This window comes from Esox lucius, chromosome 14, assembly GCF_011004845.1.
Source record: "Esox lucius isolate fEsoLuc1 chromosome 14, fEsoLuc1.pri, whole genome shotgun sequence".
NCBI classification, from domain to species: Eukaryota; Metazoa; Chordata; class Actinopteri; order Esociformes; family Esocidae; genus Esox; species Esox lucius.
The window spans coordinates 21,548,856-21,576,523 of record NC_047582.1 but is presented as its reverse complement, the minus strand read 5'-3'; the positions used below and the strand labels follow the sequence as shown (position 1 = coordinate 21,576,523).

At 41.1% G+C, this 27,668-nt stretch overlaps 1 protein-coding gene across 5 annotated transcripts in view; it reads left to right on the top strand.

Annotated features, from left to right (window-relative positions):
* cacna1bb (calcium channel, voltage-dependent, N type, alpha 1B subunit, b) overlaps positions 1 to 27,668 on the top strand; it is a 122,159-nt gene continuing 94,491 nt past the window's right edge. For all 5 annotated transcript variants that reach the window (XM_020053510.2, XM_020053509.2, XM_020053508.2 and 2 more), the window contains exons 1-5: positions 1 to 1,374; positions 2,539 to 2,839; positions 5,351 to 5,623; positions 7,546 to 7,651; positions 9,865 to 10,004. In XM_020053510.2, coding sequence (XP_019909069.2) covers positions 1,296 to 1,374; positions 2,539 to 2,839; positions 5,351 to 5,623; positions 7,546 to 7,651; positions 9,865 to 10,004 — 899 coding nt within the window. In that variant the 5' untranslated portion in view covers positions 1 to 1,295. The remainder of the gene's footprint in view (positions 1,375 to 2,538; positions 2,840 to 5,350; positions 5,624 to 7,545; positions 7,652 to 9,864; positions 10,005 to 27,668) is intronic.

The following is a 27,668-nucleotide window of genomic DNA, read 5'->3' as shown; positions in this document are numbered from 1 at the left end:
ACGATATTCAGATTTTTTGAGATGTACCTGTACCTCAAATGTATGATTGGATTTAGATCAGTCTTCTGATTGGTTTACTCAATGATTTGCTGTAGCTTTGATGGGGTACTTCGGTTCATTGTCATACTGGAAGGTAAATTTCTCTCCTAGTTTCTCAAGGACCAGCCATGGTACAGTATATTGGCCATACTGTACACCACACCTTCTCATGCCTTATTGCTTACATGTAAATTAATTCAGTTGTTCCTCTTGTATTTAACTTCACTTCAGTTTAATTAATTTAGCTGGAATTGTTGGAATCATACCCCCCATATGGGTGCAATGCCATGTCTTCAAACAGCTCAATTTCTCTTGGAGTCTTCTTTCTGTTGTTCTCTTTTAAGATCACATCGATCATTGATTTCCTAGCCGTGTCAGAGAAAGTAGACAGATTCCTGAATGATAGATGATGAGAGTGAATGTCATCACTGTATTTTAATGAAATGTATTTTGGTGTATTATTGTTCTCCTACCTTGACTGAGTTCAGAAAAAAAAATATGATTTCATACTCTTTATCTATTATGTGTAACTAAAGCATATTCAGACTCAATTTCAAGTTTAAAAGTTTTATTTGGTCACATGATGTTGAGAGTGCTGTAACATGCTTGTGTTTTGGCCTCTAAGGAATGCAGATGATTAAAGTAACTCTAACATAATTACAAAAATGTAATTTAGAATCTATTATGGGAGTCTGCACATATTAGCCAGTCTAAGTAGAACTGCAAAAATACAAAATTCACATAAACTGAATATAAATGTGAATGCCCAAATACACATAAGGACGGTTGTTTCAATGGGGTTCAGAATGGTTTATCACTCAGATATTGTCATGTTTAAAGACTCAGAGATGCGTTAGCTGGCTTAGAAAGGCCTCTGAAACTCAAAAGAAACCAACCAAAGAAAACACATCAGGAAGTGAATTTGTGCATCACCAGGTCCTTTTAACTAGATGATGATTGCTCCTTTCCTGATTACAGAGAAAGAGGGAGAAAAAAACAGTGTTGACAATTGAATCAGAGGAGCATTATGTCCTTCTGAACTGAAGATATTTGGGCTGATAACAAAGCTCTTAACTTGTAGAACAGGAAACATCGTTTCCGCATTCCGTAGGGGACAAACCTTTTTGTGCTGCCAGTCCTTGTGCCATGTAGAGAAGCACTTTTAAACATCCAAACACACATTAGAAATCTACATATGAAACGTTTTGGTGGCTTGATTTTATGGCCATTTTATCTTTGTTATCTGAATTACTTAAATGATAAGTTGGGGATCAGCCATGGACAGGGGCCTAAATTACTCCAAATGGGTCGAGAGGCGATCAACTGTGGTGTATGGTAGGTAACCAGGAATCTTATGTTGCGAAGTTTAATCAGTTATGGTTTTATTTGTGCTACCACCATTTCTGGATGCCTTTCTCTCTTAGTTTTAAAAACTGAATCATTGATTTACTTGCTTTTGTGTCATCCAATGATTTGTTTTTTTTTTTTCAACTCTGTTTATTGTTCCTTTGGTTATTTTTAAAAGTTTTTTTTTGTTTTTGTGGGTTCCTTCTCTGATGGACAGAGGTATATATCTTGTTTACAAGCACTTCCAAACCATTGTATGGATGCTGATGCATGTACGGACACTACACATGACTTGTGCATATTCTCATTTTGTTTCCTAATATTATTATTTTTTGCATTTGTTGTATTTCAAAATGGGACTAAACATTTATTTTATTGATCAATAAAAAATATTACATTTTGTTAAAGTCAAAGTTTATTTGCTTTACTAATTTTGACAAATTAACAAAGATTCTATAACCAAAATGTTATTGTTGATTATTCATCCCCTTTGTTCAGGCAAACCTGAATTTTTAAGTAAGTAAACTTTGGCTAATGAGGGTTGACAATATTTTAAAGGACTTTTCTGGGATTGGTGGGGTTAGTGTTGGAACAGCCTTTCTGGTTTTAGCACTCTAATTACTGGTTTTAACAGGTTGCATGGCAACAAACTTAATCATGGTTGTTGGCAGGTGAATGCGTTCTTCTCTTAGCACGTAGGGACAGGTGAGTTGTTTCTTTCAGCAGGGCAAAGACCGATAGCCAAATCTACTCTCGTTGCTTAATAAGAAGACAATTAATTTCTTAAGCGCACTGAGTTTTGATTTAAATCTACTTATAAATATATGGTAGGACTTATAGTCAATATATTACCTCATATTGACAGAGCTTGAATATATTTGAAAAGAATCATAGGCAAATATGGCACAATCCAGGTATGCAATCTTTTATTGGACTCCAAAAGGGCAAGAAATAGGATATAATAATACAACAGGCCAAGAAAAAACTGCAACATGCTATGATGAAACAGACAAAATACAATTTCTTGATCCTATTTTTAAATGCTATGCTATAGGCCTACTCTCCCCATAACAGCCAGAAGAACAGTATTTCATCTTAGCATAGAACCATGAGCTGACATTATGCTTTATTTTTCTTTGTGAACCTCAAAAGCAATGCGTTCTGCCACATTCGGCACATGGCGGATGTTGACTTTGGGTGCGGAATATAGCTCTTGGGCCCGATCTCCCGAAAGCCTTCATCAACCACAGCCAGTGGTATGCCAGAGCTCTGCCGAGACCACCAGCATCAACAGTGAGCAGTCATGGGGAGGGCAGAAGAAGGATGCTCCTCTACAATATGATGCAGTCCTTCAACTTCACATGAGAGCTGCTCCTGCAGGGGGAGGTGGCAAGCATAACATCATTCATATACATAAAGCCCTCAACAGCACACCATGGTCCCAGCCTAACAGGTAACGTTAATTAACTTATCAACATTTCATCGCCTGGCTACCCATACATCTTGCTCCACCCACACGCAATGCCACACCCAGAGTTAGTTTCTTCTCTAGAATGAGGTTTGTAACGAACAATGGAGCAATTGTTCGAACAATTTGAGTTGACAGGCACGTTACATTGCATTACACAGTGGCAGCCACCAGAGGGACCAAAACCTCACTTAACGCTTGCTCACTAGAGGTACAGAGATCACTGAGGTACATAATTCGGAGACAACAAGATCAATAACTGACCGTTGATGGCATCCGCCTTTTCAATTGAGTCAAAACGGAAGGACTTCCACCTTCATTGACTGAAGCCTTCTGATGATTTTTATTCGTCATTGGCTGGTCATCAGGCAACTTCAACCCATGATCATCCATCTGAAATCTTCCGGCTGAAAGGTCTCATCTGGCAAACCAATCATTGTTTCAAAAGACTAAATATGAGTGAAAACTGATTATATCCTACTGAACCAGATGTGTTCTCCAGTCTCCAAACAACCTGTTGCATGCCTGAACCTAATCTGGATTGGGACTATATATTGTTTAATACAGGCTGAGGTTCTTTTTAGACAAGACGATATCTATTTCTGAGAAAAGTGTATTTTGGAAGGCCCTTGACAATGTCAGTGGGGTAATCACGTGATAGACAGCCCCATTAACACTGAACGGTCTTAGTGGTGCAGGCCATGCTCAAACTGGCATTACAGTGGATACACATAATCTCTTTCCATCTGTAAGACAGAGATCACCATTTCAGACACGTACTGTAGTGCTGGAGTTATTGCACGCTGTTAGGCCATGGCATTATGTCAATGCTATTAATACATTTCTTTCTATCAGCCAAAGAGAGTATGTCCTGTTTAATTAATTGTTCAATTCATTTAGTTGTCAACTGAATACAAGGTCCCATCGGATTTGACTTTTTCTTTCTACCCAACCCCTCTAGACGGTGAATGGGGGAAGACATTATTGGGTACTTAGGGAACACCATGGTTAACTGTTTCAATCAAGGACAGATTCTTTTTTCTTCTTGAGAGCGTTAGGAAATGGTGATTCCAAGCCTTTTACACACAAGTCCTGTGAACCACTGGGGGATAAGCTCCTACAGTAAGCCAGGAGGCATTCAAGCAGCTCAAATATGGTGTTTTGCTGAGGGGGACGAAGCGACCATGGTTGAAAAGAAAGAACCTCCAGGCCAATGTCATCCAATCCACTGTCTCTAGTTGTAAACTCAGGAAAACTTAGAGGGAAAATCTTTAGCAATTGGCTTGTGGGGGAGGTTGTCTCCATTCAGTTTGATGTGAGTCAGTAATAAATAGCTAAAAATATAGCTATGTTCTCAGCTCTGATGTGAGCATCAGCCGACTCCTCCGCATTTACCCCATTTGACACAGAGCCTCTTTGATTTGACAGGGGTAAGTCCGGCTGTCTGTTGGAAGCATATAGTTGAATATTTTATGCATATTCTTCTTATTTTAACCAGAAATAATTAGAAGGCATCTAATTATTTTGTCTTAAAAAAATTAAGTGCATGATTTAACTCATGTCAATGCATGTGATCATCCATTCAAGCCTACTTATTATTTCAGTCCTATCCACTGGATACACTTATGAGTAGCTTAACTAAAAATGCCTTTTAAGAAGTACTAATTAACTATCTACTCTTAGAATGTCATGTTTTACAGTGACGATCGAATACACAACAAAACACGCACTACAAAATGAAGGGTCTTGGCGAATCCCTATTATTAGTAGTATTCTAAGTAAAAGTATTCTTAGAAGGGGTCAATTGCATGCACTCTGCCTCATCCGCGGAGCGCTTCTGACCAGGTCGACTTGCTGATAGGTTAATTTTGGTCACATGCTCTGATTGTTACGGACCGGAGTCTTCTGAATTGGTTACATTGTACACTGCAAGCGATCAACTGGGAATCGAGAGGACACAACCCCTGATAGGTTTATGGTTTTGTGATATGACTCGATAATCTAGTCTGGCAGACAAAACCGACTTTAAGTATTTTTTATTTCATTCTGGGGACATAAAACACTTTTTTCTGGCGCTTTTCAACTGTTGTTTCAACATTGACAAGATGTTGATAATACTGAGAAGAGACTCCAGCGTGTTTCTTTTCGATGCTTTTCCGGTCTTTGCTCTATGATTTACGCGGGGACGGATGATATGGATGTAATATGTGGAATGAATTGGAGCATTTATCAATCGATAGGTTTAATTCCATTTTACGCCTGAATGCAAACTTTCCTCTTTATATTTCGTATTTCTTTGACAATGGAGTGAAAAGACCAAAAGGAAAGGATTTTCCCAAAGAATATCGATTTATTTTTCTTGAAACACAAGCCATACATACATACCAGTCCAATGTAAACCTGTGGTCTGGCTACGTGTGTTTGTTGTTATGCTTCTCTCCTCCATTTTCACTGACACCAGTTTGGATTTTTACTGTTGGATCATTGGGTTTCTAGAATGGCTCGCTTCACAGAAGATCTACCTACTCGCTATGGATCTGGAGGAGCAGGCAGAGGTGCGCCGGGCGCAGGCAGAGGGGGCGCCCGTGCGGGTGGTCCTCCAGGCGGCCAGAGGATGTACAAGCAGTCGATGGCCCAGAGAGCCAGAACAATGGCCATATATAATCCCAACCCTGTTAAACAGAACTGCTTCACTGTCAACCGATCCTTATTCATCTTTCGAGAGGACAATCTCATTAGGAAGTATGCTAAGCGAATAACAGAATGGCCATATCCTTTCCTACCCCAAACCATCAAAGGTAAAAAAAGAAATAGGTGACATCACATTGGTGTTTGTATAACACATCTGTTCGTATATTTGACTAACACGCAGGTAGATTTTCCCGAAATACGTCAAGGAGTGGAGAGTTTGCAGGAGTGTAGAGATCGTTTTTTATTTAAACATTTCATTTAAATTCATAAGCATTTGGGTTTATGCTTTAATTATAAATAAATAAATGTAGTGTCTTGGTGATCATTTATAAGCTCATCTGCCAGTAAAAACTGGATTATTCAATAAGAAGTATTATATGCCTATTCGGGTATAACACAATTAGCTCATGAACTAACCTGGTCCACCTGTCGCTTTGTTTTTTGACTGACTGCGTTACCGACTTGCTTGTCTTTTAATGATAGTGTTAGGTCCATTTCAGTGACTTGGCAAAATGTAAAAATTAACCAACTCTGCCAAAGCCTGGTCATTTCTTCAAAAACGTTTGTTTGTCATTATCAGCAAATGCTGTCAACAATGTCGCAACATTCCATTATATTCTGCTATATTCCAATTAATGTTAAAATGTGAGTGAACGTGAAATGGATCCACAATTTTTGGTTTTTGTTCTCGACGCTTGCTTCTCTTGGATTAGCCTTCGTTTTTAATCATTATTTCTCTCTATTCTGTCTAGTTTTCCACATTGCTTTAGTGTTATATATTATCAGTGTAGTTTCAGCTGTTGCTCCTCGTCTATATTTTTAATTTGTAAGGCGAACGCTTAAAGACTTCTAGAGACCGCTTGCTCTGAGTTTGAAGGTCTTGATTCAGACTTCGCAGGCGCTCGATCCCTATCCATGGTCCTGAACGCGCGTATGCTTTCCCTGCCCCGCCGCTTTGAACCACAAGTGCCGGAGGGCGTATGACAAACACTACCAGACCTCTAGATCTGTCAATAACTCGTATCTGTTGTGTGGGTGTCAGTGAGAACATCAACGTGTCTAAAATGCAATACAGTAGTGGTTAAATATGTAGCTGTCCCCTCGGTAACTTATGAACGTTTAGGCAATGAATAAACAATAGAAATTAATGAAAGAGGCAGAACCACAATACTTTCTAATTGTTAAACATATTGGCTGAAGGCCTGACTCCTCCCTAACATTTCATCTGATCACTCATAGGCGAAGTTTTAGTTCTGCTTGGAGTTTTGCGTGCGTGCATGTTTAGATTTCTTGCTGCCCGGAGCAAACGATTCGAGACTCTAGAATGATGGGTCGATGAGGTCAGTAAAGCCTTTCCGTTCCTCTGTGACTTGCTGTTACACAAAGGCATCCTCCTCGGGGAACAACCCTAGAAATGGATTGTAGAATGAATCAGCCATAGAAAACGGATTTATATGGTCACCCAACTGGAAAGATGTTGTAACCCAAGTAGCTCTATAGGGTCTTGGGCACACTTGGGCAAACCATGGTCAATTGCTGTAGGTCTACTCTGTGGGAATAGCTAGCCTACCATCTTGCCATGTGTAATTCACACAGTGTGCACATCCATGGCTGTAAATTTGACTACTGCTAGTTAAATGTCATTCATCGGTTAAATGACTTCAATAGGCCAACAGCTTTATAAAGCTGCAAATTTATATCTCTCCAAATGCTTATTGGTTTTTTATTTGGTCTTCGGTGGCAACTCTCCTGAATTATGGCAGGTGGTGGCAGGTGGGCCGTTGATCCCTGCTCTTTCTACACAGCCTTTCACACTGTCTGGATATTTGCATGTGTTTTTAAATGTAATATGATCATTTGTTTGATGGAATAATTAAATGTTCACATACAGATTTAACTTCAACTAGTCCTGAGGCTCCTATTAAGATACATGTCATAGCTAGAGTTTATTTAGTTGTTAATGACATCCTGTTATGCCTTGTGTTCCTTAACGTGTACACTCCATTTGAGTACTTGATCCTGGCCACCATTATTGCCAACTGCATTGTTCTGGCCCTGGAGCAGCATCTACCAGCCAGCGACAAGACCCCTATGTCAGAACGCCTGGTAAGTTTCAACACTCATCTCTTTGGACGTGAACTAGGGTTACATCCCAAATGGCACCCTTTTGCAGTGGTCTGAATATGTACAAAACAGAAATATGGTGCCATCTGGAACACAGCTTATTTTTATCTCACATTCTCTGCTTTTACTTAGTGCCCCGATTTACTGTACATACCTAAAGTATTTTCTTCTGTTTGTTTGCATTAAAAGTGCAGAGTGTTAAGCTGTTATGTTAGCTGATTTCTAAGAGGTGGACTGAAATAGAGAACTGGCTCCAACCTTCTACCAGTAGAGCTCAGTGATGATGCTGCGTCCTGTGTCCAGTCATTAGGCAGGGTCTCACCTGCTGGGTCGCCCCCACACCTTCAGAGAGCAGCACTCTTCCGTCGTTAGTGCCTGGGCCCATGAAGATGTGTGTCTCCATCTCCTCCCGGCCGTCATGCTGTTATTCATCTGAGCCTCACGACAAGCAGCCTTTGATCCCCCTTCCTGTTCCCCTGCCTGCTGACATGCATAGCTTAGACCCCCGCTGGAATGATGCCAGTCGAGTCAAGCCATTCAACGTACGTCTATCCCATAAGCAATAAAAGAACGAAGCCGGTAGAGGCTGCCTCGTGGCCCATGGGGAATGTGGAGCTACTTCTCTAATTCAGCATATTTAGACACCAACGATCAGTGCTTCGCACACAGATGTGATCTTAAGGATATTGAGACTCCTGGAAGTCTGCCTTAGAGTGAAGAAAAATGCATGAAAGGCGCTGCTGGAACAGCTTGGCAAGATAAAGTTAATGACTCCCCCTCAACAGGGGCAACCTGCTCCTGTACGCAATTATGTCCCTGTATGCATAGTCAGCAGTAGAGTGTTGTAGTGGCACAAGAAAACATAAATAGCTCTCCCCTCCTTCCCCTCAAGGGGAATCATGTAATACAAGTATCCTTGTAATTAGGCAAACAACAGCTATTAATGATGGATGAATAGAGTGATGAACAGATTAAGGTGTGTTTGTTATGTGAGGGTCCTTATAACAGAATCATGTCAGCAAGTGTTGCTCTTCAGATCCATAACAGCTTTACCTACGTAGTCCCTTGTGATTTACCCTCTGGTCTTCCCCTGGCCCATAGTTAAGATGGAGCGTTCATTATTCATGAACATCTTCTATCTATACATTATAGATGTTAACACAGTCTACTTACTCTACATCAAGTATTTATGGATGGATCCTCCGGCCTTGCCATTAAATGTAGCTTATGGCATTGTTTAGCCTGCTCTTATTTTTATTTTTTTTAGAGCAGACAGAAATCCATAAGCCCACAGTGCTTTAGCTATGTGTAGTCTTAATAGTCAATGGGAGACTATTAAAACGTTTAAAACTAATTTCCCTGGGTGAACAATCAATCAAATCATTTCAAACTATGACATTGGACGTTTTAATGTAACACCTATTAAACAAGTATATTTGGTTTACTTCTTGTTCAGTGTGGTTAGGTCTTACAGCTGTCAAACACATTTTATATTATTTTTGTTGGGATATCTGAGTTGGTGGTTGGAGGTTAGCTATGGAGAGAGAGATGCAAAGTAACAGAGAGGGAGGTTAGTGTGGGGCGTGAGATATCCTTTGCTAGTGCTTTGTGTGTGACAGTGCCTCAGGCCGCCACTGACATTAAAGGATGACTGTGGAAAAAGTGTCATGTCATGTGCCCAATTCAACACTGCTTTGAACAAGAGCAAGGGTCATTCTAATGGCAAATGGGGATTTGTTAAAGATCTTCATAAAACTACATTAGTTTGTTAATTGTTTGTTTTTTTTAAGCAGGAATTCAATCTCTATTTGCCCTTTAGAAGACCAAAAATTCATGAAGAAATTATAGGAATACATTTTAATAAATAAGTAAGATTCATTAACAGTAAAATCCATCCTGTTATCTTATGCACATGGTAATGTGTTATGATACATTTGTAAATCTTGATTGATAATGATGTCCAAGATTACACTTGGCATTGTTGCGAAGGATATGTTTTCATCTCCAGTCTTTATTCATCCACCAAAAGAGGGTTCCATTCGTCAGACTAATCACAGAACGCTGGGTATAGAAGTGAAAGAAACTACATCAGTCCTACTCTCACCCCCTCTCTCTCCTGCCATGCTTCATTAACCTCTCTCATCTAACACAAAGTTGTCTCTCCCTCTCCCTGGTCCCCTGTCTCTCTCTTTTAGGACGACACTGAGCCCTACTTTATTGGAATATTCTGTTTTGAGGCTGGCATTAAGATCATCGCCTTGGGCTTTGCATTTCACAAAGGCTCGTACCTCCGCAATGGCTGGAACGTAATGGACTTTGTGGTTGTCCTCACTGGGTGAGTCCCGGGCCCGACGGGCTTGTGTCAGTGTGAGTCTGTGTAGAGGGGTTGGATGAAAGAAAGCCTGATTTGTTCATGTGCATGCATGTTTGTATATGTTTCATGAATGTGTATGGGGTGCCTTAATGCTGAAAGTGCCCAGATTTGGCCTCGTCAGCCATACTGTCATACGCAATGACTAAATTAAACCTGCAAAGTACTGTCCTGCAAAACCACCTGAACTTACATAACATTGTTCGGTGCAAATATTACTACATTTACATGTCATTTAGCAGGCGTTCTTACAAGTGCATAGATTTTCTCTGGTGTTACTGAGAGGGCCGGTAGCAGAATTAGTGCAGGAGTATATAACCTTCATGATTATTTAATATCTAACAATCTGACTCCATATTGTGTGTAAATACGAATGATCGTAAGTGACCATAATATGCTGGTAGTTCTTAGTCAAGGCAGCTTACTAATTACACCACAAGCCTAGCATTAGGTAATGTGTTCATGGCCTACGCAAATCTTCAATGCTTCTCTTCAGTCAAGTACAGAAGTCAATAGATTGTGTAGCCATCCGGAACTCACGATCACATTTGCAGGTTGATTATCACAAACTGATTATCACAAAATAGCTTGTGTTCCTGGGCCTACACAGAACGTTTAGAAACCCAGAACCTAGGGATGACAAGTGTGCTCACTTTGACTTCCTTATGTGTGGGTAATTATAAGTAGCCCTAAGAACATGAATAGGGATATATGATCCCTGTGACTCCACCGGTGTGATGCAAGGTGATCAAGGAATGCTGTCGCATTTCTATATTTCAAAGTAATACTATTTATTCCAATTAAGTAATATTCCAATATAAAGTATTGTTATAGTTGTCACAGTATTGACATAGTCACATACCAGCAAGATGTAATGTCCTTGCAAATCATATAAATGTCTACTAAGTATACCATACGTTTTTAAAACACACTGTAGCACAGACATGTGCTAGGACCATCCGTTAACACTGCTTGAACTAAGTAAAGCTTCATTCTTTATCCCAACCAGACAGACCGATTCCAAACTCCCCTATTCCATCTATCATAGGGTCACCTCGCCTTGGCTAAATCCATGAAATCAAAGAAACCGGCATTCACACATTTACATACAGCTCCGGAAAAAATTAAGAGACCACTGTACCTTTTTCTTTCCTTTCCAAAAAAGTTGAAAAAGGTTTTGAGTGAGGAACAGAAGGGTTAAAATTAAGAGACCACTGCAAATTGAATGCTTCTGTTCCTTACTCAAAACTTTCCTTTTCAACTTTTTTGGAAAGTAAAGAAAAAGGTGCAGTGGTCTCTTAATTTCTTCCGGAGCTGTATATTCAATTCAAAACCATCCAAAGCTAGACACTTAGTCTTGCAGAATTCTTCATCCAGTTAACATTTACTTGTAACAAATGATTAATATTGCATTGAAACCTATCAGAGAGTTCATCCCTTAATGAGGCACAAGTTAAAAGACCAATGAACAGTGCAGTAAATCCAAGAAATGTCATAATTCTACTTTGTTAAATTGTCCATCCTCACACCTGGTTCGTCTGAGCGGATGGGGCTACCTTGGCCCCCACCTTGTATGTCCGTTCCTTTCAGGCCCTTTGGTGTGAGATTAGGATGTCCCACTGAGTTGAGACGACAGACAACCTGGCACTTTCCCAGACCTCCCAAAACACATCCTTCATTACACTAAACTAATCAAATGAGTTTCATGAATCAGTTACCACAGTCTCTTTATTGCCATTTTGTATTTCTCTTTTGGCCCTCCTTTTTGATGAAAGGGCTCAGTGGAAGATCAAAGGTAATGGGCTAATTTGGCCAAATATAAATAATTAATAGAGCTTCAGTGATACAGCAATAATTGTTCCACAGAATTATATGGATGGATGCTCTTGGTGTCATGTGTCTTTAGTCTGGGGCTAACACATCTTAAGTCTGGGTTAGTACTTCATGTTCTCTCGATGTCACAGCAAGTAATGTAGTCCTGTTTTAATGTATCCTGGCAAATTAATAGTTGATTGTTAACTAGATTACATTTAAGATCACTTTGGGGTTAAGAGTTTCTCTCGGATCTGTGCCAGCAGCGCCCCCTTCAGGTCTATGCAAGCAGCGTCAAAAATGTGTTGACTTGCGCGTTCCTGTATTGACGTGTAGTTAGTATGCATTTGCCTGCATATGGGACGCAGCTCTTAAGAGATTGCGCTGCTACTTCATGAGAAGCCTACCAAGATTAATGTACTGATTCTATCACAGGGAACATTTAGGGATTTTCTGTATAACAAACAGATAAACAAATGGTTGTGAAGGTTCAGCACCACAAGTTGCGCCATTCATTCCTTTTCCACAAATTTGACTGGTAAGCCCTCTCTAGTTTTGCTATTGTTATCTTAAAAACATGAAACAATATAGTAAATATCTATTTCGGGGAGAAATGTTGTGGTCACAGTGTATAAGCCATTAACAATCAGCAATAATTTACATTTTGAGGTTCTGCTAGTGTCACACCTTGATTGATTTGATGAATAGAGGTCATAGAATCAAATGATTTCTATACAGGTCTTTAAGGAGTCTTTACCCATTTACATCTGCCTAGTACTAAGTTAATATGCAATTGTTTTACTATTTTCATAATAACTGTTTTTTTGCTATTTTGATAGTATTTGAAAACCTCTGAAGATATCAAATTGAAATAGTACAAAATGTAAAAATATAAAATTCTATTGACAATTCATGTTTTTTTCTGTCATTTTCAATTTTCCAAGCTTTTATAATTTTATTGATTAACAAAGGAAAATTTCTACCGTCAAACAGCTCCTCCGTAGGTTGTGTGCACCAGAGAGGAATTTTGTTGTCATAAGAATCTAGTGTAACTATTCTTCTTTAGCCTAAAACGTTCAGTTGTGACAACAGGGAGAACATCCCTTTGATGTAAACTGATCTCACAAAGCTGGTCAAAGTCATGGCACAAAACTTGTCACCTTGTAGCCAAGACTCCCTGCTCCTACCACCCATGGTTGGGGTTTTACCAATGTTGTAGTTAAATTGTCTTACCGGAAAATGTTACACTGATAAAACATCTTAAGGTAACACAGCTATTCCCTGCCTCCCCTTTCAATACAATGCATCAGTGCATGTTAGCAGATTCTTTAGAGTACATTTAAAAAAAAATGAACTTAATATTTTAATTTGATTGGCTGATGCAAGAGGAATGGGTGTGGTGTGGATTAAACTTGGGCAGATTTTCTTAAACATCAGCCTGGGAGCTCTTCCTCCTAGGCTAACTTTGATGGCAGTAATGTACCTTAAAACTGGGATATTTTCTGGAGGATCATTGCATAATCCCTTAAATGGTTAACCAGGATGTGATCTAAGGACATTTTTTGATGGTCATGGGGATGTTCCTTGATTGATCATTGCATAGTTACCAGTACATTTCCAGGATTTCAATGAGGACCGCATCAGGACCGCATCAGGACGTTCTCATGTTAGATTTTACTAGTCCTTAGGTCGCTGCGTGATGGTCGCTGTGAAACATTCTCTCCTGTGCCTTTGTCTTGTTCCTTGTAAGTTCAGAAAATTCCACTTAGGATCATGTCATGACCTTTTTAGGATAGGTTTAGCACTTTTACTGTACTAGTTCTTATGATGTTCCCTTATGCCTATGTTCTTCCTGGTGATGTGGGTTCAAACCCCGGCTCAACCAACAGTATGTGCCGTTCTCTGTCTCCATCTACATGCTGGTATCCCTGTCTTCTTCCTATGGTTTTGTCATTAAACTAATGAAAAATATAAGTAAAAAAATATGTTTCATGATGGTCATGACTCTTCCTTGTGTTGTGCCTAACAGCACTTAGCTGTGGCATATTGGCCATGTTCCACATTCCTTGTGCCTTAAATCCACAAGAAAGTTTTAGCAGCTTTTACATTATCGGCAGTTATTACAGTGAGTATATTCCTCTCCCCCTCTTCTTCCTTTTTTCTCTAGAAACAAAATTAACATTGTCAGCTTGATAGCCATTCAACAGATGGTTAAAGATGTGTCCTGCTCACTCAGGATAGATAGTACAGCTATTTCCATAAAACAGTTATACACCAATAATTATGCCCAATAATTGGCATTCAAACTATGTTGTGCAAGGCTGATATTTTTATATGATATGATGTAATTTGCGTTATTCAGATTCAGATTTCCATGTTGTATCTCGATGAACTCCTCCTGTAGCTGTAGTTAAAATAGGTGTTCTTTAAAATTCTTTGTATGTTTGGTTAATCTTAAAATAATCTACATGCTCCTTTTTTACATCTCTGTTTTCAGACTGCTCAAACTCCTGTAATTTTTGGATAACTGTCAATATAGTCTTCTGGTCCCATTGAAACAGCTTGTTTCAAAATATTGCAATCCTTGGGAAAATGTGAGATTTTTACATGTGAGATTTTTACATGTGAGATGATCTGTCCTGATCATTCATCAGCATTTCCTGTCTCTGAACACTGAACACTTACAACTAGAGGAACTAAAATGCAGCCAAAACAGCCAACCACAACTCTGTCTCTGAATATGTTCATGACATGAAGAAAAACACAGGCATTTTTCTTTTGTTATCCAGTGGTGACAACACCTGTCAGAATGACTAGTTCCATCCAATTAAACTCAGTAACCTGATTTTATGAGAACACAAATCTTCTGCCGCTGCAGGACTGGATATTGGGTCTCAGGTACTTGACAAAATAATTTATAGACTTGATTTTTAAGACTGGCTTCACAGGAATATGTAATTATTTACTTAATTTAGAAACCTGGTTCCCAGTTTGAATTTGAAAGAGCCTTTGGTCTATTGAACCTTTGACAGAGTAATTAATCAGTCATATGCTGAAGCTCTATGAAAAGGAGAGCTCTTTCCAGTTCCTTTGTCAGTATGTTTGACTGATAGCTAGATTATATTCAAACAAATGAGGCCATCCACGTGAGTTATTATGTGTTTACACCGTACATTACAGTATTTAATTGAACATCCATAATGAGCTGTGTTTTATTTCCCTCCCTTGAGTACTTGCCAGGTCTATGCTCCACTGTTTAGAAAGCCAGCTACTCTAGTTGTTCACACTCTGAAACAGCAGGGCATCATTATTATTGATCAAGACCTCAGTTGGCCTTTTACAATGCTTAGAAACAGCATAGCAACCGAAATCAAATGTTCTTGTGGTGCGGTCAACGCCTTCACTCACTATTAATTGTAAACTGATGTGACCTGCAGACAAAACATTGAAAGTCATGTTGTTTGTTGTCATCTACCTTTGGACTTGATGTTCACATTTAAATGTTAGGAAAATGAGATGGCCCTTGCTGACTTCAAAGTACTGCTTTCAATTCTTCTCCCTTTCATGTGCTTTTCATTTGATATGGACCATCAATTGTGGGCATCAAAGTGGCAGTAGCCTGGTAGGTAGGGTCACTATGGTCTGTTATGGCTCCCAACAGGATCAATGAATTGTCCCTTTGAACCTCTGTCAGACACTTGCCACCTTTCTCCATGGATTTGCTCTCACAAGGTCATATAACAGGGTAGGACACAGGGAACAGACACAGGATGTGTTCAGGTCCTGCTGGACATTTCATTAACATAACTGGAAGCGTGACGAGAGAAGGTGAGGGAGAAATCATTAACAGAAAACGAGCCGCTGTGCTGGGTTGCAACGTGGTCCCTGTGGCGGCCACCTTGTGGCGGTTTGGGAGGTATGGGCTCTTGCCATCCAACTCCTTTGTGGGCTCTGCACCCTTCTCCCTTCTGTGACTCCTCTGTAGCCGGGCTTTGAGCTGCTGTCCTCCTGCCAGCTCTTTGATCTTCTTCCAGTGCATGACCTTATTCAGAGGCTTCTGTTCCAGCCCCCACCCCCCCCACCCCCCCGCTGCCTGGTGTCAGGGAGCCTCTTTATATTTCCCTTGACGAGATCCTGATGATTTACAGCTGGGCAGGGGCGGGGCTGACCCCTGAAAGGTTTGAGAACCTTTTCTTCGTGGCATTGGTGCAACCCTGATGTAGCAGACATGGGCCTGCACATTGTGCATAATACAGTATTAATTGGACCTAATGTGCATTGTAAAGGTGTAAAGACAAAGGTTCAGGGCTCTGGATGGGATTTTCTTGAGAAAATATACAATAATAAAAACGTAAATGGAGAGCGAGGCGTGTGGGCTAGTGAGACAGCGGCCTCATGTTGGAGGTTTGGTGGGTACTAGTGCGGGTGGTCCTGGTCTGGCTGCCTCGGCATGTTCCAGCAAATTCTATCTTTCCCGGGGTAGAGCAGCTTTAGGAGCTGTGTGGCAGGACATCACTCTCTTCTTTCTGCTGCTTCTTCTTGTGTGCAGAGCTGCTCTTCTGGAGCACTTTTATGATCCCCTGACAAGGCCTTATTGGAAAGAAAGTGTGCCAAAGAAGGCAGCTGACCCGTGTTCAAAGAACACCTCTTTTCAGATGGTTCTCGTGGGTGTGTCAGTCTGACCCTGATGCAGGAAAGGCCGTGTCCATGCCACAGTATGTAATGTGAGGGAGAAACAGTGTGTGTGTGTACTGTAATTGTGGTTGTGTTGTCTGACCTTGAGGCTAAACTGCTAAGGATATGTTGGCTGTGTTTGTCTGACTGTCTTAGCTGGGTTTGAGCCAGAAGCAGGAAACTGTCAGAGGAATTTGATGGACAAAAGGGTGGATCCTGAGATGAGTGAGGAAGGGAGTTAATAAAGAAGATCCCCGCTCTGTGTTACAGCTGTTCTATTCAGTCTGTTTTTTTTTCATCTTCCAAAATACAGAGCTTTGCACTTTGTTGGTGTTGTTAGGACCACCGTTTTTATCTTATGTGTGGTCCAATGCGAACAAAAGTTCTGTTGAAAGTGTACAAAATTGCATGAAAACCTTTTTGCAAAATCGAATTTCTAGCCGGGAGATGAGCCCACTGACACCCGCCTACTTGGTCCACCTGAATGTGTGACTCACTATTTTGCTCTTGCGGAGAGTTACAAGTTACTTTCCCTTGCCTACACCTTCAAGTGCACTAAGTAATATCATAGGTTACTGAAATTGTCTTAACAAAAATACATAAATTATATTTCTAACTCTAAATATAATGCACACTGATAGTAGCCATGTATTCTGAAAAAGTGCCACTATTAATAGAAATTATACTTTCGTAAAGCTTTGACATGGACACTGTGTTTGCATGATCTCAGCTGAAAATTCAGTGGGCCCATCTTGGGTTGTTCACTGATCACTTAAAGCGTATTATACTGTATAAATACTTTGTGCAAAGAAGTGATTTTAATACTGTATAAAGTGAATCCACCAATGACAACGGTACAGTATTTCCTTCACAAAGATCCTAGTCACAGTTTCTTTCTGCATTGATGTGGTATTGTTTTAGGTGAGACTTGGACGAAACTGAGCTCGGGTGGTTTTTCACTGTTGATGGTGAGACTTCTATGCTTGTCTTTCTGGCAAAGCCTATCCTCAGAAGACTTAGTGGTTTTTTGTGTTATCTACTTGAGCAGTTTGGGAGTGCTGGTGCGGAACGCTTTTCCCCACATTGTGGCTGGCAGATACCAGCACATCTCCCTGTCTGCTGGCGACTGTGCTCCAGGGTAATCTACATTTCTCTCTCTGTCTTGCCCTCTCTCTCTTTGTTTTTTTTTCTCTTTCTCTCACTCATCGCTCTGTTTTTGTAAGTCACTTACACACACACACACACACTCACCCACACTCTCTCTCTCTCACTCACTCTTTTAACAGTACTAACTTTCACTCATTTTATTAACTTAATGTAAACTTACATTTAACCCAAATTCTAATCCTGGACCTCAATATAACCCTAAACTTAACTCCAAGCTTAAAATAGTGTTTTGACCATGGAAATGTTCTCACCTCATCTGATGTGCCATGGGTTACTGTACTTATGAGGGCTTAACATTCTCACAATTATGCTAATACGACGCACAATATATATTTATATTCTGATTTGCTACAATGATGTCGAAATGTCTCTGTGTTGTCTGCACCTCTTCCAATCTCCAATGTAAAAAATCCCTGGCTTGTAAATAATTCTGTAAAATGTAATGGGTGAATATGGCAGATTTAGGTCATTATAATGGAAAGGGGTCATTACAATGGATTTTGCAGAAAGAGCTTGCTGGTGAGTGTATTTAAAACGCCAGACCAGGAGTGCGTGATAAACCTGTGAAGTAGGCGTTGTGAAGAGGACCTTTCTGAATAGCTGACTAGCTGACAGTTGGACTTGCCTCCCAACTGTTTGCATGTATCGGGAAGCCGCCAGTGCCTGTAGAGTTCACGGGAGTCTGTGGGAGCATACCATATCATGTATCTGCTTACATTTTACTCCCTGCAACATTACATTTTCCTACAGGTTTGATGTGTTTGATGTGGATCAATGTACCAAGAGCTGATCAGAAGCCTGTAGATCAGGGGAAAAAGCAGTGTCAGCCCAGCCTTAGTGTATTTATTGTAACCTAAGAGAAGACCTGTTATCTGATTACCCGTTAACTGCTCTCATTCAGCTGGATAGTAACAATACGTACTGCCGTGCCAATCAAAACCAGTCGCAGGTGGGTCTTTGTTCCTTCCCACATCTCTCTCCCTCATGAGTGCATGCTTCTTTGGCACCTGTGTGAGAGCAGACATAGCACTGCAGAAACAACAAAAGGGTGGATCGTGATGGTTGGATTCCCTCCGTTCATATTCCCATTCCTGGACCTATGTCCTAACAACTCGACCCTGCTCTCTATCCTTCTCTAATCCATTGCATCAGAGGGGGTGTATTTGATTACATCACTTTTCTATTGTACCATCTAGTGTCCAAAATGGCTTCCGTTTTGTTTCATGATGACATACCTCTTTTCCAATGGAAGGGTCCATACTTATTTTACGTCTTCTACTGTTGCTCTGTGCAGTGGTATCAGCCTCAGGCATAGATGACAACTGATAGCTTGTGAATCAGTGCAATTCTTTGGTAATTTCTGCACAAAAACACATAATCACACACAGTAGATCTGTGTGGTTGTGCTGGTGGTATTTCTGTGAGCAGATGAACTAGAGGAAGCCACAGCTGAAGTGCTTGACTGGCAGGTTTCTTTTCACACATGACTTGCTTAACGCTAATTAGCGTTAATGTGTTTTTTGGTTCTTCAAAAGAACAGCAGCAATTACTAAAGTTGTTTAATGACCACATTTCCCAAAATGTCATTTAATTCACCTGTCACAGTTGAGCAAATTTAACTGTGACATTTTGTAATTATGACCGCATAAAGATACGTGTCATCCTTATGGATTTCACATCATCTGTAAGCCTAATTTGCCATATTTTATGATTATGTAATTTTACAGGTGTGAAAAAACTGCTTAGTGATGTTTAACCGACTGTATGAACCACGTTGTTACATTGAGAAGTGTAAAATGAATGTGTCCTAAATGCAAGGCTTTATCATTTGTAATCAAGGAACCTCAGTTCACATAGAGGTATGTCTACAATGTGACCAGTTGATGCCAAGGTGTGGGCCAGCTGAACGGATGATATTCCGGGGAGTCCCTAAAAAGCCTGGATGAGCCCATCACAGAGTCATATTCTCGTTGCCAACAAAAAGGCAGTTTGCGTTGCCAGTGGCGTTGTGGCATGTTTCCATTGCGTGGGGTTGCACCTTGACCCCCACCCACCCGGACGTCCACCCTCGCTTTTCCTCCCTTGCAGTAAGTCTACATGGTTGCAGACCTGTTCAACTGAATTTACCCACAATCCACACGTTGTTCACTTGAATGACGTCCACTGTCCGACGCATCCATGTCTGTATACTGACTGAGCAAATAAAGGAGATTGCTTTAATTTGGTGAATCGGAAATTCAGCTCCAGACTGACAGCAGGGAGCTGTATGTAAGGAAAGCAGCTCTCTGAGCCAGGAGGTGTCATTGCTGCCGATCATCAGATCTTCTAGCAGATTGTAAGGACCAGTGAGCTGTGATTTTCATCAGGCTCCGTGGGAGAGAACTTACTGACGCTGCTTATCATTCATGGCTACCCACTGCCAAAGTTGCTTGGGGGAGTTTTATTCAAACATTTCTTGAAGGTAAGACATGTTCCAAAGGCAGAAATAAGTGTGTTTGGTTGACTCAATAGAAAAGTCAGAGCATGCATTTTAAATGGCCTGAATGCTCTGAGAGGACATTTTACCAGATTTAGTGCTTGTCCCTAACCTAAACCGTAAACCCAACCTTAATCCTTCACAAATGCTAATCTTGATGGTTATCCAAATGTTTTATCAATAGAAACTTCAATTGAGTGACTTCTCTGCCTGGACGTAAACTCTTCCCTCTCTATTGAGTCAATCAATACCATTCATTTCTGCCTCTAAGACATGTTTGTTCAGAGCATATCACCATTCAAACACATCATGAATGTCACCATATCAATTCCTATAGATCAAAGGCAAAAGATTATGTGGCAGCGAATGTGTATTGATAAGCCACAGGCAGCAGAGTGAGTCAATGACCTGGCATAGGCCTTTTCTCAATTGTACACTCCTCTCCTTTCTCTCTCTCTCATTCACAAAACCTTGATGAGAAAGTCAGAGTTCTCATCCCTCGTTTTCAGGAGGCAAGGTTTTAAATTTATAAAAAGCCAGGGTAAGTAATAAACTGTTTACAGTAGCCCAAATGAGAGCAGTTCCCTTTCACTTACTCAGTTGATTTGTATAATTGGATCTGACAGACATACACCTCATTCAACTGAACACCTAACTGAGGTCAAGTTAACAACTAGCAAGGAATGAAACCAACTGACTACTTTTCCCCCAGCTTGTCATTCTTACAAAAGCACTTCTGGTTCAGCAATGGCAATTTCTGTGTGTCAGCCATACAGAGAAAAGGTGGGCGTGGAAGACAGCAACCACTTCTCTAATCCATGAGAATCAGAGTAGCGATCTGTTTGGGGCATTGCCTCATTCTGACTTAATGGGAGTTTTGCTGAGTGAATTTTAAGTTGACTTCAGCTTAGCTGTCCTGCTTAACTTAAGTTGAACCCTGGATAATGGCTGCTGCCAGTGCCCTCTTCTGCTGCAGCCAGGGATTTGGGTGTGGCTTTTATCCACTTCCCTTAAAGCATTTACACAAACGATTGGCCAAATGATCATGTTGGCTTTGAGGTCCAGGCACATAGGTCTCTGTAGCAACTTCCTTATCTCAACGCTCACAAGAGAAGGATATACAATTCTTTGTTGTTTCAGTGTTCCCTAAATGTCTGCTCTGTGATGTGTCCCTCAAACCCCCAAAACTGATATTACCGTAGTGTGCCTTCTCCTAAAGAGCAATGCAAAAGAGTTTAATAGAGAGATTGTTTCATAGAAAGGCCTGATGATGAAAAATCCATTGACATGCCCTTTAGCCAGGGACATGTTGCTCTGGATGAGGGCTGTGTCTCTTTAGCTTCACAATAAGTGAAGAGACTGTCTGATTTGTGCACAGCCATCCTCCTCCAGTTTCCCTTCTGTTTCACTGCATCTACCAGGAGGGAGGCTGCCGTTCACGCCTCGCCTCACTGGAGAAACGCTCTGTCTGTTCGCCCAGAGACCCTTTGTGCGTGCCCTATCTCTGTGGCATATCTGACGGAGAGAGAGAGAGAGAGAGACAGACAGAGGGCACAAACAGTATCTACAGACGGGATGGAGTGAGGAGAAAGTAAATGGGTCACAGAGAGAAAGAAAAAAAAAACATGTGAGACTGTGGATGAGGCGATAAACTCAAGGTATGAATTTGAGTCCAATCGTCCAAGCCTGACGCCAGCGCTTGTCGGTGTCTGCCTGTAATTCTCCTGCGATGTTGATCTCAAGCGGTGGAGACTATTGATATGGTACAGCCCCCACTGCCTTCCTCATAGCCATTTGTGCATCTTAAGTGGAACCATATGTAGTGCGTGTTTGTTTGGAGTTACTTTACTGTACTTCTCGTCAGAAGTACAGTAGGGCACTATAAAGAAATAGGGTGCCATTTGGGACATAGCTTGTTATTCGCTCTGGCTGACAAAAAAAATTAGGGACCACACCTTGCTGGACTGGAGGTTTGGGTCATTCACACCCCAGGAAAGTTTAGTGAAACCACAGGGTCTCTGGATAGGTGGTGTGTGGTCTTCAGGAGTGGTCATGAAAATGGATGCCAAATTTTACAGCTACATAATGGATTAAGGTACGATGCTACTCCATCAAATATTAACTATGAACAAGTGACAGAAAGGATTTCTGGTGGAACTTTATGGATTCAACAAATATCTAATTGCTTTCCTCATTGAAAATGATGCATAGCTATGCTTATAAACACATAACCTCATGTGGCCCTTTACTATTTTGCTACAATATTGGCACATTTGCATAAACATAAGGGGATCATTTTATTAATTAGCATGAAGTAAAGACAACCAGCTCTTTCTTTACAAAAGGCAATTTGTTACTGCCCCCTTGACAACTCACCATGGCTTGCTCCCGGAGATTTGCAACAATATTATTTGATTGATGCCTCCTTGAATATTAAACACCAGGTAGAAATGTTTTGTACTAAAATAGCACTTCATCCTCTTTCTGTATATTGTAATAGAAACAACTAATGTAGATTCCTTTCTCAATAGTTATAATGAAACATCAAGAGTTTTTTTCATGCAGATGGCTTTCTCATCTGTCTTGTCATGTAATTGCAGTGTCGGTGTGTTACATCTCCAAACATATATCAGCTTTGAGAAAAACAAAAGCTTTTTTTCTGGTGTTCTATTTCCAACTATAACCCTGCCTTCCTATTGTTTTACATTTTTTCCTGATAGTAAATTCCAGGGGAAAGTGTGGTTTGAGTAGGTAATCTAGTGCATTAGCAACAAACCCCGTTCAAATCGATGGGTTTGATTAAATGGCGTGTTTCATCAATAACTCAGTATAACTAGAAGCTTTAGGGAAACAGTAAAAGGGGGCATTCCAGAGACAACTCTTGGCTAACCCCGAAAAGAAGACTAATTTTCTTGCCCTCCCACTATCTTCCAACCAACTACATGCCAGCCAAACAAGGCTGTTAACAATCTGAGAGGTGCCGCTTTGATCAGTCTCTAGAATGTTCTATGTATTCACAACCCATATTGCCTGACAGACGTCTCTTCTGAAAAACTCTCCCCTGACTGCCAGGCATGCAGGAATGACGCATTTATACACATGCACGAGTTTACAAAGCAATTTGCATATTGAAGAGATTCTGCAGAGATAATGCGTGAATTCACACACGCGACACAACTTATAAACCAGTCGCTGTCTGAAATCCTGCGGTGCTCTAAGCTGCTGCTGCTCCCGCCTCATCACAGAGGGTGACTCAGGAGAGCCGGTTTAATCTGTGGGTGTGAATGGGAACTGGAGAGGGGTGGATGAACCCTGAAGGAGAGCCTCCCTTCACCACCAGGCACTGCCTGCCTTTTACAGTATGTGTGTGCGCTCGCTCGCACATGGGTATGTGTGTGTGTTGTACAGTATATGTATGTGTTATATGTGTGCGCACGTTCACACAGGTGGTGATTAGGAAGAATTACGTTTTGCTCACATAACTGCTTCAGGTACTTGTGATGATTGAGCCTTCTTTTTCGTTTTTTGTATTGATCTCTGATCGTATGTCTTGTGTTGCTTCCTTGTTAAGATCCCCCCAAAAAGAAGTTATTGTGTACAAGTCTTTGACTACATTAATTTCCCCTTGTGGTGATGTTTGGTTGTTCAATCACACTTGTTCCCTTCTTCTCCTCTCTCTCTTTCCCTTCACCTCACACTCTTAGATTGTGGAATATTTTGGGAATAGCAGTTCTTAGAACTTCTTGTTCCCCATGGCAATTGATTTACTACTGTCTATCCGTGTCGCATAACAGGGAGGGACAGCGAGAGCTTGAAAAAGAGCAGGACTGGATCAAATTTGGCTAATTACAGTACTTCATCACCCGAGAGAGTAGGATGAATTTACTTAAATTGTTGACGAGATGATCTGTAGTGTTGTTACATCAGAGATTAACTTTCAGTAGCTGCTTCTGGTCATTAAACCAAATAAGCTATTCATTTACTGAGGGAGTTCAGATTTAGCCAATAACAAATCCAGATCTAATCGGTATATACAACAGCAACATTTTAATTCTTTATCATTTGACTGCATTTGGTTTTAAACTTGACTGTGTGTTCTGCTGTAATGGGTTAATCACACTTGCAAGCTTACATCACAGTGCATCTTGTCAGAATTGGTCCTTAGGGAAGAATTTCTCACAATCATCGCTCATTCACTGAAATATGGTCCTTCTATGGTCATCTTGGATTGGATGTTGACTGGATTTCCACAGAAAGCCTATCTCCCTAGTTCTCTCTCTGCTTCCCCTCTTATCTCTCCCAGTCTCCTTCTCTTCTTTCCTGATCTCATACTTACTCTTGCAGTCACATTCTGTCTCCCTCTCTCTGTCTCCATCTCTCAGTTTCTCTGTCTCTATTATAATAATAAATAATATATTATATTTATAGCACTTTTCAGGGACAAAGACACTGTACAATAGTGACATGGAACAGAAAAACACACAGAAACAAAAGAAATACTATGAGAAAACAACAAATTTTGAGACTGTGGGATTTGGTGTGGCTATGGGTAGGTGATTTTGAACAGATGAGTCTTGAGGCGTTGCTGGAAGATGGGGATAGTCTCAGAGTCACAGATGGTTTTGGGGAGAGAGTTCCAGAGCATAGGAGCAACCCTTGAGAATGCCCCGTCACCAAAGCCTTTGAGCTTGGACTTGGGGATTATGAGGTGGCCCGCAGTACTGGAAAGCAGTGTGTGTGCTGGTTGATACCAAAGAAGAAGGTCGGAGAGGTAGGCAGGGGCGGTATTGTTTAAGGCTTTATATGTCAATAGGAGGATCTTGTAGTTGATGCGTTGGGAGATAGGAAGCCAGTGTAACTCACAGAGGATAGGGGTGATATGCTGCCGGGACTTCGTGTGAGTGAGTAGTCTGGCTGCAGAGTTCTGAACCATTTGGAGCTTATGGAGGGATGGAGATTTGATGCGGGTAAGTATGGAGTTGCAGTAGTCAAGGCGGGAGGTTATGAATGCATGTATTGGGGTTTCAGCAGCAGGATGGGAGAGGGATGGTCTGAGTTTGGCGATGTTGCGAAGATGGAAGAATGAAGATTTTACAGTCTGTTTGACATGCTGATCAAAGGAAAGTGTAGAGTCCAGAATGACTTTTATTGCAGTCAGGCAGGATTCAATACGGGTCAGAGGTGGGTTGGTGAGAGACTTGGTGGCAAGATATTTGTGTGTCAGCATAGCAGTGGAAATGAAGGTTGAAGTGACGGAGGATTTGACCAAGGGGAAGAATGTAGATGATGAAGAGTAGGGGAGCAAGTACTGAGCCCTGGGGGACACCTTGAGTGTCTGTGGCTGAATCTGAGTTTAGACCTTTGAGTTGGATGAAATGGGTTCAGTTAGTGAGATATTAATTCAGCCAGGCGAGTGCAGTTCCCTCTATCTTTTTGTCTCCTCTGTCTCTCTGTCTCCTCTCTCTGTCTCCCTATCACTCTGTTTCTCTATCTCTCTGTCTCCTCTCTCTGTTTCTCTATATCTCTCTCTCCTCTCTCTGTTTCTCTCTCTCTCCTCTCTCTGTTTCTCTATATCTCTCTCTCCTCTCTCTGTTCCTCTATCTCTCTGTCTCCTCTCTCTGTTTCTCTCTCTCTCTCTCTCCTCTCTCTGTTTCTCTATATCTCTCTCTCCTCTCTCTGTTCCTCCATCTCTCTGTCTCCTCTCTGTCTCCTCTCTCTGTTTCTCTATCTCTCTCTCCTCTCTCTGTTTCTGTATCTCTCTCTCTCCTCTCTCTGTTTCTGTATCTCTCTCTCCTCTCTCTGTTTCTGTATCTCTCTCTCCTCTCTCTGTTCCTCTATCTCTCTGTCTCCTCTCTCTGTCTCCTCTCTCTGTCTCCTCTCTCTGTTTCTCTATCTCTCTGTCTCCTCTCTCTGTTTCTCTATCTCTCTCTCTCCTCTCTCTGTTTCTGTATCTCTCTCTCTCCTCTCTCTGTTTCTGTATCTCTCTCTCCTCTCTCTGTTTCTGTATCTCTCTCTCCTCTCTCTGTTCCTCTATCTCTCTCTCTCCTCTCTCTGTTTCTGTATCTCTCTCTCCTCTCTCTGTTTCTGTATCTCTCTCTCCTCTCTCTGTTCCTCTATCTCTCTCTCCTCTCTCTGTTTCTGTATCTCTCTCTCCTCTCTCTGTTCCTCTATCTCTCTCTCTCCTCTCTCTGTTTCTGTATCTCTCTCTCTCCTCTCTCTGTTTCTGTATCTCTCTCTCCTCTCTCTGTTTCTCTATCTCTCTCTCTCCTCTCTCTGTTTCTCTCTAGTTCAAGTTCAAGTTTATTTGCCATTGTGTTATTGGCAATGAAATGCTTGATTTCCAAAAACGTCCTCAACAGTGCAGGAATGAGTAACACAACAGAATAAAATGTAGAATAAAAATAACATATAAGATTAAATGTAAACAAGTAATTAATAAAATCTCCCTCTCTCTCTTCCTCTGTTGATTTAGCTTCGGGCCCTGTACTACCAACAAGTCTTCCCATCCCTCCCCCTGACATTTAAATGTTAATACAGCCTCAGATCTCAGGAAACCCCCCATGATGCACAGTGTCACTTTAGTTCCCCTTTTACCTGGTGTGTGTGTGTGTATATGTCTCTCTCTCCCTCTCTGTGTGTTGTTTTCTCTATGTGTCGTGTGTGTGTGTGTGTGCGTGTGTGTGTGCCTTTGCTCTTCTGGATGTATCTCCTCGGGTATGTTTTTATTGTCTTTTCTATTGTTGTTGTCCTCAGCCTGCATAGCAGTGATCTTGTTATTTCCACTGTTCGTAGGTCTTTATCTCCTGATGCCTGGTGTATGTAGGTGTACTTATGTGACCTGCGCGTCTGTCTCAGTCTGAGACACCACTGCAATATGGTTTGCGATCAGATCTCTATGTGTGCTTTGGTAATGGATTTTGGTTTTGGTTTGTCTGTCTCAGTGTTGCAGACAGCCCTTCCTTCATGTCGTCTGTCTTCCTGCCCTCATCTCTAGCTCCTCTCCCTCTCTCGTTCTGCCCTCGCCCTGAACAATGACTGTCACAATCATCTCCCACTACACTCATTTCTTTTTGTCTGTATTGCCATCTCTATATCTGTCTGCTGTATGCATGCGTAGCTTTTGCTTATCGAAGTCTGTGTGTTTGTTTCTCATGCACATTGGTCTGGCACTGACCATGCACCTAATCCCAATAGCTGCATTACAGTTTTTCTGAATTGCTAAAACACTAAACCCCATTCTTTGACCTAAGTGCTCTGTGGCCTAAACCCATTTGTTGAATCAATCACTCTTTTGGCTGTGAACACATTCTCACCCACTACAACACTTTTCGCACTGTGATGCACTTATCAAAATGGTAAACCCAACTTCAACACAGTTGTCACCGTTCATGCACATTGAATCTCAACTGTCCACACTTGTTTCTAGTGATGTGATCAAACCAATTGTAGAGAATAGAAGTGCACAGGTGTGTTGAATGTTGATACCAACTATAGACGGA